This window comes from Cavia porcellus, unplaced genomic scaffold (assembly GCF_034190915.1).
Source record: "Cavia porcellus strain 051 isolate PalLab524CR breed Dunkin Hartley unplaced genomic scaffold, mCavPor4.1 scaffold_6, whole genome shotgun sequence".
Classification (NCBI taxonomy): Eukaryota; Metazoa; Chordata; class Mammalia; order Rodentia; family Caviidae; genus Cavia; species Cavia porcellus.
In genome coordinates this window covers 29,702,630-29,718,164 of record NW_026947489.1, presented here as the reverse complement: position 1 = coordinate 29,718,164, position 15,535 = coordinate 29,702,630, and the positions used below count along the sequence as shown (strand labels likewise).

The 15,535-nt window shown below is 35.1% G+C and overlaps 1 protein-coding gene across 5 annotated transcripts in view; it reads left to right on the top strand.

Annotated features, from left to right (window-relative positions):
- Knl1 (kinetochore scaffold 1) overlaps positions 1–15,535 on the top strand; it is a 76,349-nt gene that overhangs the window by 57,078 nt on the left and 3,736 nt on the right. For all 5 annotated transcript variants that reach the window (XM_063250283.1, XM_063250281.1, XM_063250282.1 and 2 more), the window contains 8 exons: positions 1,446–1,536; positions 2,706–2,822; positions 3,652–3,739; positions 7,598–7,675; positions 7,773–7,812; positions 8,489–8,590; positions 9,377–9,477; positions 11,591–11,659. In XM_063250283.1, coding sequence (XP_063106353.1) covers positions 1,446–1,536; positions 2,706–2,822; positions 3,652–3,739; positions 7,598–7,675; positions 7,773–7,812; positions 8,489–8,590; positions 9,377–9,477; positions 11,591–11,659 — 686 coding nt within the window. The remainder of the gene's footprint in view (positions 1–1,445; positions 1,537–2,705; positions 2,823–3,651; positions 3,740–7,597; positions 7,676–7,772; positions 7,813–8,488; positions 8,591–9,376; positions 9,478–11,590; positions 11,660–15,535) is intronic.

The following is a 15,535-nucleotide window of genomic DNA, read 5'->3' as shown; positions in this document are numbered from 1 at the left end:
GATCTTTTTTTTTTTTTTTGTGGTACTGGGTATCGAACTCATGACCTTGTGCTTACCAGGCAAGTGCTTGAGCCACTGAGCTAAATTCTCAGCCCCTAAAGTGATCTTTTTAAGAAGTGGGTAGTGGGTAGTTTTAAAGCCACATGTAGTGACACATACTTGTAATTCCAGCACTCAGGAATCTTAGTGGGGAGGATCATGAGTTTTAAAGCAGCTTGAGCTACATAGAGAGTTCCAGGCCAGCCTAGACTACATGGGAAGACCCTGTCACAAAATATAAACAAACAAAAAGTAGTACTATTAAATCATAGTACTTTGAATTTTCCCAGTTCTGCTTTGTTTATTCAACAAGTATTTACTGAATAATTCCTATGTGCCAGGGACTATACCAAGTAATACTAGAGCTCATTACTAAATAATACAAATAGGTGGTGAACTTTATTATGTTGTTTAAAGAATGAAATGGAAGCTGAGCATACAACTGTAACCCCAGCAGTCTTGGAGGCTGAGGCAGTCTTGAGCCTAGCCTAGGAAGCCTAGTGAATTATTGACCCCCTTTCTCTACATGAAAAATAAAAGATTCGGAATGTAGCGCAGTCTGAAGACCCTGAATTCAATCCCCAGTTAAAAAAAAAAAGATGGAACTTTGTACTCCATGAACATTATGTTCATGTTTGTTCTGTTGTTTGACTTTTTACCTATATACACATGATAACTGGTAGAAATTTATTTCCTTCACTTACTAACAAGAGACTAATACATAGGTTGTTATAGCTTTGTTATTTGAGTAAATATTATTCTATAAAAGTATGAGCCACATATGGTAGAGTAAATCTGTAATCTCAGCATTCTGGATGGGTAAGGCAGGAAAATCACATTCAAAAACAGTTTGGGCAACTTAGTAATATAAGGAGATTCTTTCTCAAAATAAATATAATAAAAATAAAATGGGCTGGGGATATAGCTCAGTGCAAAAGTCCTGGGTTCAATCCCCAGTGTCAGAAAAAATAAAATGAAATTAAAAAACTGGAGTAAGGTATGACTTTGAAATAGATTGAGAACTTTCACTTAAAATCTCATTGCTGCTTCATAGCTATTATGCATTTATAGGCCTTAACGATATAAGCAGCATGTTTTACATCAGAACATATACCAAGATGAAATTTATTATTGTAAGAGAAGTTTTTTTAATTTATAGTATTATTAAACCGCTAGCTTTCAAGTGTTGAATAATCAAACTTGCCATTTTCCTCAAGTGAATTCCCTGTTTTCTATTTAGAAAAACCCTGAGAGGTCTTTGCTAGCATACACAAGGTTCTGGGTTCCATTTCCAGTACCATAAAAATAAAAATAGGAGGAATTAAATTAAATACGGCTGTAGACCTAAGCTATTGTGTTCTAGATGACTTTTGAACCCTGTACTAATGAATTTTTCTGTATTTAAGATTAAAAGTCTCTGCACTGAACCAAGATAAACTGTTGACTGATGTAAACAAGAACCTGTGGGAAAAAATGAGACATTGCTCTGATGAAGAGGTACTTTTATTTCATTTTCTGAATGAGGATCGATACAGACATCTTAAGCATATTTATTGTGAAACAAATAACTGTTACCTGATAAGCAGTGATTAGTTCTTTTACTTCTTCTTAGATATAGTGTACTACCAAGGTCTTAGTCACCAATAATTGTTATTATATAATCCTTTCAAATCTGTGATGATTAAGTATATGGAATATACTTAAGGTTTCCACCTTGTTTGCCCTTCACTTAGTTGTTTTGTTTTCTTTTGTTTTGTTTTGTAGCACAGGCTGTCCCTGAACTCACTATGTAGAGCCTAGGCTGGTCTCAGTCTTGTAGCAGTCTTCCTGCCTCAGCCTCCTGAGGATTGGGATTACAGATGTGTACCACTGTTTCCAGCTCCTTCACTTAGATATAAATGAGAAAGGTTTACCCTAATTAAATAATACGCAGCTCAATTTATATGTGCCCTAATGTATTAAAAGTGTTTTTTTTTTTTTTTATTATATTTGGTGGCACATGCCTATAATCCTAGCACTCTTGAAAACTGAGACAGGAGAATCACAAGTTTGAGCCCATCCTGGGCAATTTAGTAATTTAGCCAGACCCTATCTCAAAAACAAAAAGCTCTGAGGATATAGCTCAGTGTTAAAGTGCCCCTGGGTTTAACCCCCAGTATTCTAAGGTCAGGGGATCCCTGATATCTTTGATTTCATTCTCAAATTACTACATAGAATTAAATTTTCTGGGCCAGGGAGATAGCTCAGTGATGTGGTACCTACCTGGTAAGCACAAGGGCCTGAGTTCAATTCTTGGTTCAAAAACAAAAAGAATTAATTTGTTTATTCAACAAGTATTTACTGAATAATTCCTATGTGCCAGGGACTATACCAAGTAATACTAGAGCTCATTACTAAATAATACAAATAGGTGGTGAACTTTATTATGTTGTTTAAAGAATGAAATGGAAGCTGAGCATACAACTGTAACCCCAGCAGTCTTGGAGGCTGAGGCAGTCTTAAGCCTAGCCTAGGCAGCCTAGTGAATTATTGACCCCCTTTCCTTTAGGAAATCAGTGTCTAAAATGGACAAAGCCTGACATGTGGCAGCTTACTTGTCCTTCTCACATCATTTGCATTTCTGATTGGTTTGTTTTAGTACAGTGTCGCTTTAATTCTCCTTTCAGCTAAAGTCCTTTGGAACTCACCTTAACAAAGTAAAGTCACGTTTTACCAAGATGACTAAAGTCTTCACTCACCAAGAAAAAGTGACTCTGTACAACAAGCTGGTACAGTCAGCTCAGGTAATTTGAGACAATAACCCAGAAAGTGCTATTAAAATTATTTTACAGTGGTTGTGAAATATAAAGAATATTCCTTAGGAGGCATGTAAATAAGACTTAGGTAAAAATTTAATAGTTATTCATAAAAAGGTTAAGTACTCAAAATTTGGCATCTTGAGTAAACTAGAATATAGTACTATTTTATGGGTTTTTATCTCATCTCAGTGTTTGTATATCTCACAAAATTTCCTGTGCTATTGCTAAAGACTATAGATTTAGCTGGGTATGATGGTGAACCACTATCATACCAGCTGAGGCAGAAGGATCACAAGTTCAACCCCTGCCTGATCAACTGACTGAGACAGTGTCTCAAAATAAAGGTAGGGAACTGGGAATGTAGAGAGGTAGTTTAGTGTAAAGGCCCTGGACTCAATGCCCAGTATTGAAAGAAGAAGAAGAAAAAAAGTATAGGATTATCTTCCTACCTGTATACATATGTACATGTATTTAAGTAGTCTTTCTCAAAATGATCTTCTTTTTGAAAAGGCTCATGCAAAGGAATTTTCCATTTCCATTGAAAAATAAGTATTGAAAGTGTTGCATGCAATATCTTTTTTTAGAGAAATGCAAATTTTAAGTAATATATCCATGTGATATGTATAGAATTGCTAAAGAATAGTACAAATTAGTTTGTGGTTTTAATTAAATTTATTTTTATTTTTAAGAACACCTTTAAAAGTTTGACCATTGTGAAATTTGCCTATTGGTGGTTTAAAAATGCAGTTGTATCGACAATTTGAACAATTGTTGTGGTAGTTTGATTTGACAGTCTCTAATTTTTTGTGTTTAGAATGAGAGGGAGAAACTTCAGATAAGGATAGATGAGATGGACACTATACTTAAGAAGATTGATAACTGTCTCACTGACATGGAAATTGGTAAGGTATTTTAAATACTTCCCTTAGAGAGTGGGAATGCAATGTTTGATCCCCAGAACCGCAGAAAATAGATAATTACCTTCCTAAAATAATACTTAATTTTATCTAAACGTTTCCCTACAGTAAAGTTGTTACTGTTACTATTTTGAAGAATTCATATTAACAATTTGAGACCTTAAAACAAATTAAAACTCTTTTACCATGTTCATCTACAACAATTTTTTTTTTTTTTTTTTTTTGTCTTTTTCGTTTTTATGGGTACCAGGGATTGAACTCACGACTGCCTGCTTGCAAGGCAGGCGCTTATGCTGCTGAGCTAAATCCCTAGCCCCTACAACAATTAAGAAGAAATGTTCAAGATAATGAGCCCTTTTGGAAAGCCTTTATAACCTAAACCATAATCTTATGTTCTTTAAAAGATGAATTTATCTCCATTTGAAATTGTCTGGCCAAACGTAGTAGTGCACACCTGTAATCCCAGCACTCGAGAAGCTGAGGCAGGAAGATTGCCATGAGTTTGAGGCCAGCCTGGGTTACAAAGTAAATTCAAGGCCAACCTGAACTACATAGTAAAACCCCATCTCAAAAAGAAAAAACAGAAAGAAATTATCTAACCTTTCAGTTTGGCCTTTCATAAATCCTTGTTAGTTTTGCTTTCTTGAAGCTGCTTTCTTAGACCACAATATTCCACATAATTATCAAATTTGGTTTCTCTCACCTCTGACCCATCTTGACCTGTATCTTTTATTTGTTTGTTGGTTTGTTAATCCTTTCATCTGCCTTAATAATTATGTAACTAATCCCCAAATTTAGTTAAATCAATCAAGCATTTTTGAGTACCTGTTACATAATAGATACTGTGCTTAGCATCAGGAAAAATAAATAAGGATGTGTAAGACAGATTTTGCCCTTTAGCTTGTAATCATTTTGGTTAAGGACATCTTTAACATTTTTCTCTTGAGTCCAGTCTTATATTACTAGTTTCTTGCTGAACTTCTATATGCAAAAATATTCTTAAGCACCTTAAATTCTAATGAACAGAACAAAATTTATCTTTATTTATGACACCCCAATTCTTTTATATTGTAAAAGACTAAACACTGTCATTTTCTTTGATTCTTTAAGTCCTCTGATATCTGCTTCAGCATCTCTTGTATTTTTTTTTCCTTTTCTCAACCTGCACATTGCTGCCAGATTAATACTTATGAAAGGCAGTTTTTATTATATTATCTCTTGAAAAACCTCTATACCTATTTCTTAAAAATTGTCTGAATCCCTAATCTTGATAGTTACTATTCTTTCCAATCATGTTCACATCTTTCTTTCCTACCTTTTTTTGGCTGCTACTCAGTTACACATCCTAAATTCCAGCCAAATCTTGCCATTTGTTTGTTGTTTTCGAATTCTGTGTTTGTTGTTTTGTGAATGTTCCAGAGGATGGGAACATGGGCCTTTCACATGCTAGGTAGGCAGTTTGTTGCTGAATTACATCACCAGGCCTCCTGACCTTGCCGTTTCCAACAGGAAAGTAGTTTTTATTGATTGACTTTCTGTGACTATTTTGTTAAATACTTCATATAGTTCTGTCACATTAACTTATAAGTTTTTGGTCTACTTTGTCCTCCCAATGAAAATTATACTATAGGAGCTGGGGATTTAGCTCAGTGACATAAGCGCCTACCTTGCAAACGCGTAGTCGTGAGCTCGATCCCCGGTACCATTAAAAATAAAATAAAATAAAATTATACTATCAGCTCTACACAGACAAGCTGCAGGGTATTAGCTCTTATTTTTCTCAGATCCTTCAAAGTCCTAATATGCTATGCTTAAAATAAATGCTTATGTGTATTCTACATTGAATTGACAATGCATATATAAATCCCATAATGTTAGACTAACCCATCTCTTTATTACCTTCCTTTCTGCTTCACATGTAAAAGAATAGAAACCCTGAAACTAGAATTTCCAAACTTCCTACAACCAAATTTTTTTTTTTTTGTCTATTTTTAGTCATTCTTTTATCTTTATCCCCCATCCCTTCCACCATGGCTAGTCTTTCCATCTAATTTCATTACTCTTCTCTTCTCTTTTCTTCGTTTCATTTCTTTTGTTCTTCGTTTCATTTCTTTTGTAGCCCAGGCTGACCTTGAAGTCAAAGCAATCCTGCTGCCTCATCCAAGTACTGGGATTACCGGCATGCACCACCACACCCAGTTTTACTCCTCCTGTCTCCTTCCCTATCTTTGAAACCTTATGATGTTTTCATTCATTAGTTGGAATGGTTTTATTCTGGGCTGTTGGATTTTATTGTCTGTGATAGTATAAACAGCTATTTTGAAGAAAATAAGACACTATAATAGCTAGTGATGATTTAATATCATTTTGTTTTGAAGTCCTACCAAGCTTTTGTTCTTCTGTCTCCATCAGTTTTATCATGTTGTATCTTATTGGATTTTATTATATGTGATAGTATAAACAAATTTTTTATAGACCAGGAGATAATATGGTAACATTGTTCATTTTCTGTTAGTTGATTCTGAATACCCTGTAATATTTTCATTCTCTTGAATGGTTTTACACTGTCTTGTTATGTTTGATGCTATAGTATATGAAGGTATACTCAAATATTTCAAGGAAATGTCGGGTTATCTTGTGGTGAAACACTATGTTGCTTAAATTGTTCTGTTCTGACCTGTGTTGTTATGTCCTCTTTTTATCTTAATCTTTTTTTTTAAATAAAAATAAATGAATAACACATGCATTTGTGACATATGTGGGACACAGTATATCAACTACAAGGTTTTGAAATTAAGGCCAATTTAGCAGAAAGAAAGATGAACACATATACAGCTGGATATATCACTAGCAGCCAAGCCTAGGAGGGCCTTTTAAAGAGTTTTGAATTTTTCTAAGAACGGTAACAGCATTTATAGGATTTCAAGCACTGGCTATGCTATAGAGATTGGATTTTAGTAGATCAAGAGTAAATTCAACCAATTTATATAGTTACTGGACTGATCTGGTTATAAAAATAGAAGTTTATATTAAGGGACACTGGTGATGGTGAAGAAAAAAGATATTTTTGAAAGAAAACCTACACCTAGATAAAACTTGCTTGGATATAAAGAGAGAATACACTTTTAATGACCCCAGGTTTCAAAAACAAATTAAGATTTTAAATTGTATGTGTTTCTACTTAGCCGTAGCCCATATATGTTGTCTAATGACTATTTCATATCTGTACATTTATTTGGTTATACATATATATAAATATAAATTATATATGAATATATGATATACATTTTATAGATTGTATAAATTTATATATACCAATATATCATATATAGATTGTATAAATGTATTGTATATAAATAGATTGTGTCCCAAAGTGGCCCCTGAGAAGATGCTTGTTGAGATCACTGCTATGTATTTTAAAGCTTACTAATCTGCCACTAGACGTGTTTATGGAACCATAGTTTAATTGGCAAAGAATGATGGGTATTTGTGAAATATTCTCAACATTTAATTTTATTTATTTCATCTTTGACATTAATTTTTTTTTTTATTTTATTTCTTTTTTTTTTTTTTTTTTATCGGTACCAGGGATCAAACTCACGACTGCCTGCTTGCAAGGCAGGCGCTTATGCCGCTGAGCTAAATCCCCAGCCCCTTCATTTTATTTTTGAGACTGCTATGTAGTTTAGGCTGGCTTGAACTCACTATGTATCCCAAGCTGGCCTCAACTCACAGTGATCCTCCTGCCTAAGCTTCATGGGAATACAGGAGTATACCACCATTTCTGGCTTCTTAGTAAAGTATCTTTAACTGAGTTATTCTAAATCATACTGTCTACTTTAGAAGCTAAGAATTTGGAGGATGAAGAGAAAGACAGGCCTATGGAAGAATGGGATTCTGAAATGAGAGCTGCAGAGAGAGGTGAGGAAATACATTGAAGGAACCATCTGCTTGGAATTTGTGTATGTGTTGTGACAACATTCTAATGTGTCCTTTTCTGTTTTGTATTTTTTCCTAGATCTAGAGCAGCTGAAAACTGAAGAGGAGGAGCTTCAGAGGTCAGCTTATAGTCTGAGTGTTTGAAAATGTGATGCTGAACTCCACAAAAAAATGCAATGTTGACTTCCTGCCTTTAGAGACAAGTTTAGGCACGAGTCTTTTTTAAGCCTGACTCAGGGCTTCTGCTCTGAGGTGGTATTGCTCAAGCTTAAATACTGTCAGAATTGTTTTCTAAAAAGTTAAACTAAGCATTAAACTATTTTTTATTGTTCTTAGATAAGTACAAGTATAAAAAAGGCATGTTAGGCTTTTGAATTAGTTCAACTATAAGACTAAAAGAAATTAAATATAAATCTTGACTAAACCTATAAAATTGCAGTCAACATTAATTTTTTTTAAATTAGTGCATAGGCAACGAATGTATGATATATCTCATTTTTAAGGTAGGCATCCTTATCTACTTTATGCTGCATCAGAACTGAAAAAGTAATTTCCAATAATTATCTTATACAATATGGAATCCCTCTGATACTGTTAGCAGTCCTAATTTGAGAAATAATGATTTATATTCTTCCTAAGTTAATCTACTTCTAGATTAATGATTAGCAAAACAAAATATTATTACATCCCTGGGACTATATAGCAAATGACTTCTTATAATGAACCTTTTTGTTTATAGTCTAAGTTCTCTAACGAAGACGTTCTCTTTCTACGAATGTCTGGTTTTATTTACAGAAAGCTCTTAGAAGTGGAGGCACAGAAAGAACAAACCCTTTCCCAGATAGATTTTATGCAAAAACAAATAAATAGAACTGAAGAACTACTGGATCATTTGAGGTAAGGAAATCAGGTGTCATCAGTCTACATTATATTTTATGTTTTAGTGATTATCCTAGCCTCCTGGAGCAGCTATATATTTTTATGTGTTCCTATAGATTTCCTGGGTTTTATTTTGTTTTGTTTTTGAGATGATGGTCTCACTATATTGCCCAGTATGCTCTCGAACTCCTGGGCTCAAGTTCTCCTGCCTCAGCCTCCCAAGTAACTAGACTAAGATATACAACTCCATGCCCAGCAGCTGATACAAGTTTTTATAATATGGTACTGTACAGTCTCTAAAAGAGTTTCTGTACTTGACAAGGAGGTGAAAATATAAGGGTAGGAGAGCTATGGAAATGTTCGCTTTTTACATTTTATTGGCACTCTTTTGATATATATAATGTCACATTCATCAGGAATTTAAAACTTTTCACTGTATAAACTTATTTTTCAAGATTGAGTTCTTGTTGGTCTTTGTGAGGTATTTATGTATTCTCAGCATTCAAGAGCCTGAGGCAAAAAGATTGCTATAAGTTTGAGCCTTGGCTACAAAGTGAGTTCAAGATCAAGCAGAACGACATAGTGAGATGCCGTCTCAAAAACAATAAAATAAAAAAATTGAGCTGAGTTCTCATTTCTTGCAAAAGCATAGATTGTATATTCACAGTATTTGAATTGGAATATTGGTTATCTCCAAATCTAGTAGCAGCTGCTGTTGGTGCTGTTGGAGTGATATCAGGAATTCTAATTACTGTCAATTTAATTACTACAAAAGAATGCTTTTCTTTCTGTTTCTCTCTTTAGCTTGTCTGAGTGGGAAGTCATTGAGTGGAGTGATGATCAAGCTGTATTTACCTTTGTTTATGATACCATAGAACTCACCATCACCTTTGGAGAGCCAGTAGGTAAGTAGCAAAAGTGAGATAACCCTCTGCAGAAAAATAAATGATTAGACTCCCTGAAGATTCAAATCTTAGCAACTTTGAGAAACCCTGTTTCAAAATTATAAAAAAAAAACTTTTTTAAGAACAGGAATATATATCCAGTGCAAAATTTCCATCTCTAGTCCTAGAGATTGGGGAGGGGAATAAAAATAGAAATGAAATTGCAACTCATGAAGGTTGCCCTTTGTTATTCATATTGGATGATAAGATTTTGCTACCTTAATAATACTCTGAGTTCCTTTTTTTCATCTTTGCCTGTGATAGAGAATTTACTTTCAATAGCTTGTGACTTTTAATTGGATGTTTTATACTGCAGCCCTGGTTTGGTGATGTAGCTCTTGGTAGCATATTTGCCTATAATCAATCTGTACTAGTAGGGAAAAGGCCAATAAAGTTAGTTGGAACTCCTATTTCCTATGTATATAAATGAGTTCATTAAGGTAGGTAGAATTACTATCAGGTAACTAGAAAGAGTCCTCACAGTTTTTTAGAGTCTCTTCTATAACTTGTCAATTTGAACATAGCCATATTGAAACCTTAGGAACTTCAGTCTTTCAGCGTCTCAACCTTATTCTTAAAAGTTACTTTTCTCAATGAAAATCACCTTCTGTATAGGTCCAAAATTTAAAAATACCCTGCATCTCCTTCTCCCTCATTGTACTTGTCCAAATCAACAAAATGTATCTATGCTTTTTGTTATTTTTTGGGGGGGTTTGGTTTTTTGAGACAGCATCTCATTATATAGTAGAGTCTGTCATTGAACTTGCTGTGTACTTCTAGCCAGCTGATCTTCTTCCCTTCACCTTCCAAGTGCTAATAATTTCAGGCCATGAGCAACCACCCAGCTAAGACACACTGATTTTACTTTCTTAAATATTTGTCCACTTTTCTCTAATTCAAATGAATTCAATTATATTCCGACTAATCTTTCTGTAGCATTTTCCTCTCTTCCCTGTAGCTGTAGTGATTGTTGAAAATCTGATCTGTGCTACTCTTATCTTAGGTTAATGACCAAAATGTCTTATGTAAACTGTAAACCCTTGAATGTACTGAATTTTTCCTTTTTTTCCCCTTGCTTCATCTTGTATCACCTTTGTACATTTTTCTGTTGTAAATAGCTTTTAACAGCTGTGCCCCAGATTTATACTTTTTTCCTAATTGTTAAAATCATTCTCTTCTACCTGGTTTTACTGTGAAAAGGGGATAAATGTCACCCTTAAAAATAAAATTTTTTGCCAGGTGTGGTATTGCATGCCTGTAATTCCAGCACTCAGGAGGCTGAGGCAGGAGGATCACTGTGAGTATAGAGACCAGCCAAGACTACATAGTGAGACCCTGTCTCAAAAAAAAAAAAAACCCAAAAAATAAATTTAAAAAATTTTTAAAGAAAGAAAAAGTAAAAAGCAAAGCTGCAAACCATTCAACAAAGTGAAAAGAATCAGAATTTAAGAGACTAAAGATAACTCTAGAGTTTGGAGGAGTGAACTACTATCCTGGCTACGTGTACTTCATCAGAGCAATGCTAAAACTTATTTTTATTGTATTCACTCAGGGATAAGTGTGGGGAAATGATAGCTGTTCCTGAAAAAAATTACCTTTACACAAAAATTAGGGGTGAAAGGAAGCCTTAACAAATGTAGCTATATTCTACACTTTAAATTTCTTTCAAGGGCCCACTAAGCAATATAGTTGAGCAAACTGGATGTGGTGACACACACCTGTAACGCAGCACTCAAGGAGGCTGAGGCAGGAAGATTGCTGTGAGTTTGAGGCCATCCTGGCTACATAGTGAATTCAAGGCCAGCCTGAACTGCATAACAAGACCCAATCTAAAAAACAAACAAAAAAAAAAAACCCCTACACACACAGATAGATAGATATAGATATAGATATATTTAGTTGAGCAGTCTTGGGAGAATCTACCTATACAGATAAAAGTATGATTCAAGGATACCTTCAATTATCATGATGAAACCCTGATACCAGAATCTGGGTAAGATTTTAAAGTACTGAGTTTTATGTAATTTAGAACAAGATACTAAAAAGAAATACTGTTCTTTTTTCTGGTTCTTAGCTGGTGTCCCTTTCCTGGAAAAGACTGACAGGAAGATTGCTGACCTGAATTTTCAGTCTTTGTTAGATGGTAAGTTTGATTTAAAGCCCTAAAAGTGTTAGTAATTTATAGGTATAAATTGTTTCTTGTTAGCCTGCTATTATTCCTGCTTTTATTCCTTATGTCCTTGATGCAGGCTTCTAGCAGGGGGCTAGGCATTAGACCTCCATGTATGCACTAAGGGGCCATGAGAGGAGTGGACCCTGAGTTCTATTAGCTATAGCCCAAGGTGGAGCAACCCAGATTTCTGTCCTGAGATGAAGGTGTTTAGGTACTTCAGGCATTAACCATGACACATTCAGGCTTTCCTCCTCCAGGTGCTACAGTTGTATAGTGCACAGTGTGGACAGCTGATGCCACACAGCGTTCCTTAGTTCCAGTCAGCCAGGTTGTTGTTCAAGATGTGTAAACTGACTTGCCTCAAGTCACATGGCTTTGACCACAGGTGACATGCCAGCTTACCAGATCAGGGCTCCAACTACTGCTTTGCCCCAGGGTATGGTGATAACTGCCTTACCAAGAACTTTGCACAGTCCCCAGCAGCTGGCAGAAGAAGCTACTCATGAACGAGAACTGACTGATGAAAAACAGGTGCAGTGTTCACTAGTATTCAGGAGGAACCATTTTATAGACACGTGGTGTATTACTCTGGGGCTTTGAAAAACATACTTTTCCTAGGCTCTTTCTCCCAAGTTATGTGGTATTATGACATTGTTTGTGGGTTTGCATTTTCCCTGCATGTGGAGATGATCAGCTCTTACCAGTCCATCAGCAGGAATGCAGCCCTGTTGACTATAGGGGTAATGTTCAAAAAATGTAAAGATTTTGTTACAAATGAAGATTAACTTTGTATATGATATTTACTTTGTGTAATAGTATCTTGATAATTATAACTTTTTAGTTTTTATTATTTTTTAGCAAAATTTTTAGTTTTTATTATTTTTTTATTATTTTTAGCAAAAAGTATTTAAGTAATAGAGCATTTCCTTTTGTTTTTATCACTATTACAGTAAAATATTTATTGTTCTAAGAAAATTCTGTTCATGCCCAGCTGTTGACACAGACCTATAACTCCAGCATTCAAATAACTGACGCAGGAGGGTTGCTGCAAGTTTGAGGCCAGCCTGGGCTACAAAGTGAGTTCAAGGTGCGCCTGAACTGCATAGTGAAACCTTGTCTCAAAAAGAAAAAGAAAATTCAAGATGTGATTGCAAAGTAAACGAAAAAGTGGCTCCACCACTTAGAGATATCTACTAATATTTTCAGTTATATGCCTAATATTTATATTTATATATATACTATATGCTTTCAATCTACTCTCATTTTTTCTCACTTATTTTTTCCTCCATCTCTCTGTTATGTTATTTTATTTTATTTTATTTATTTTGGTACCAGGGATTAAACTCACAACCTCATGCTTGCCATGTTTAATTAATTTAAAAATGAGGCGCTTTCTTGCAACAATCCTTGTGCCTTAGCCTCCTGATTGCTGGGATTATAGGAGCGTGCCACCACAGATGATCTCATGATTTAAAATGAGGATCTCGTTATGTTGCCTGGGCTAGGCTCAAACTTATGACCCTCTTGCCTCACCTTCTTAATTAACTAAAATTATAGGCATGTTCCATACCACTGTGTCCAGCAATAATATTAATTTTTTAAAATTTTAATTTGTAATTTTTGAGCATTAATATACCATAAAATGCTATTTTCCAAAAACCAAAAAATTTTTAAAATTTGAACCTTTACTTTATTAAACTCATGTGTTATTTTTTCTGGTTTTTTTTTTTTTTTTTTTTTTTGGTCTTTTTAAGACAGGGTCTTGCTATGCAGCTTGAGCTCACTTTGTATTTGTAGCCCAGGCTATTCTCGAACTCGAAACAATCTTTCTGCCTCAGCCTCCTGAGTGCTGGGATTACAGGCATGCACCACCATGCTCAGCTTCTGTGTTAATTCTTATGGAGAATGATACAAATTAGTGATAGAAATTTGATTTATAGAGTAAACATAATTGTTTTAGAGTTTTCCAAAAGCCTTGTCAGCTACTCCTAAGTTGTAAACAATGTCCCCATCGTGAGAAAACAAAACATGTAAGGGAGGGTCATTTGCTTGCCTGGGGTCAGGACCAGAGTCATTTATTTATTAGGATTTAGCCAACCTAGTGTAATCTATAATTTTAGGCCTCTGAGTCCCTGACATTCGCTTTTGAATTCATCGCTGTCCTCATAACTGAGCATGGGCCAGAAATAGCTATACTGAGCTTTCCAGTCATCTTTTAAATGACACAATTTGATATAAGAATCCCTAAACTGGCTACTATTCTCAAACTTACTTAGTTCAGTGAATGTTAGATGTTTTGAATGCTTGAAAACTCAAGAAATAACCAGAGTTAGAATCAGAAAAACACATACATTATCAGGACTTGTTCCAGATGTACTGAGTCATGCTGAGTTCATACTCTTTTATCTGTCCTGTTCAGAAGTCCCCAAGAGGCTGGATCAGTGGGGCTTTCACAGTATGATAGTTTGTTTCATCGCAGTCTTGAGATCAAAGATCCTAACTTTGATCTAATAGAGGATTATTGATACTTTAAAATTGTATTTTCTGGGCTGGAGGCACAGCTTAATGGCAGGACACTTGCCTAACATGTGCAAGGGCTTGGTGTCAGTGCCTAGCACAGAGACAGACAGACAGACATACAGATAGATAGATAGATAGATAGATAGATAGATAGATAGATAAAATAATAAAGTAATTGTTTATTGATGTAACTCTTTCACATAATAAGTTAACTATAAACAACAACAACAATAATTTGTCCTTAAAATATGTTTTTGGATATCAATCTGCTTAGGTAATGTTCTAAATATCGAATTTCCTGTCTATGGCCATACCAGCCTGAATGCACCCAGTCTCATCTGAAATTCTTCCCTCCCTCCCTCCCTCCCTCCTTCCTACCCTCTCTTTTTACCTTCTGAGACAGGGTCTCACTATATAGCCCAAACTGAAACTCACAATGATCCTCCTGCCTCAGCATCCTGAGTGCTAAAATTATAGGCATGCACCACTATACCCAGTTTATAGGATGATTCTTTTTTTTTTTTTTTTTTTTTTTTTGGTGCCAAGGACCTTGAGCTTGGCAGGGCAGGTACATAGGCCGCTAAGCTAAACCCCTGGAAAGAAATTACTTATTATTAGATTTTTGAGCAGTGACTAATAATAGGTATTCCCTAGCTTGAAAATTACCATGTATTTTTTGTTTGGTTGATTGATTTTTTATTTTTTTTGTGATAGGGTCTTGCTCTGTAATCCATGTTGATCATGAACTCACTACATAGTCCAGGCTCAACTCAAATATATGGCAATCCTTGTACCTCAGCTTCCCAAGTGCTTGGATTACAGGTGTGTGCCACCATGCCTGGTGAGCATGTGTATTATTTACATTAATGTTGAGGTATTATTTTCCATTTTACAAGATAGGAAACTACAGATCAGAAAAATTAAATGTTGTGTTTAAAATTACTTAAGTAGTTACAAGAGCCAGGTGTGGTGGCACACATCTGTAATCCCAGCACTCAGACTGAGATTAGGTGGATCACCAGAATTTGAGGCCACTCTGGGCTACACAGTGAGTTCAAATTCAGCCTAAACTACATAGCAAACCCTGGCTCCAAAAAAGAGAGAAAGAAAGAGAAAAATAGTAGTTTTTTAAAAACCAAGCCAATCAGGATTTGAGTTCCGGTGTATGCTTGTTCTTTGTGAGGCTGCTGATTGACCCAGGGCACTATACATGTTAAGTAAGCCTTCTACCACTGAGATCATTCCCAATCATAAATTTATGCTTTTAAGCAAGTTCTATTCTGCATGTGAGGCCAGTTGTGGTGGCACACACCTTTAATCTCAGTA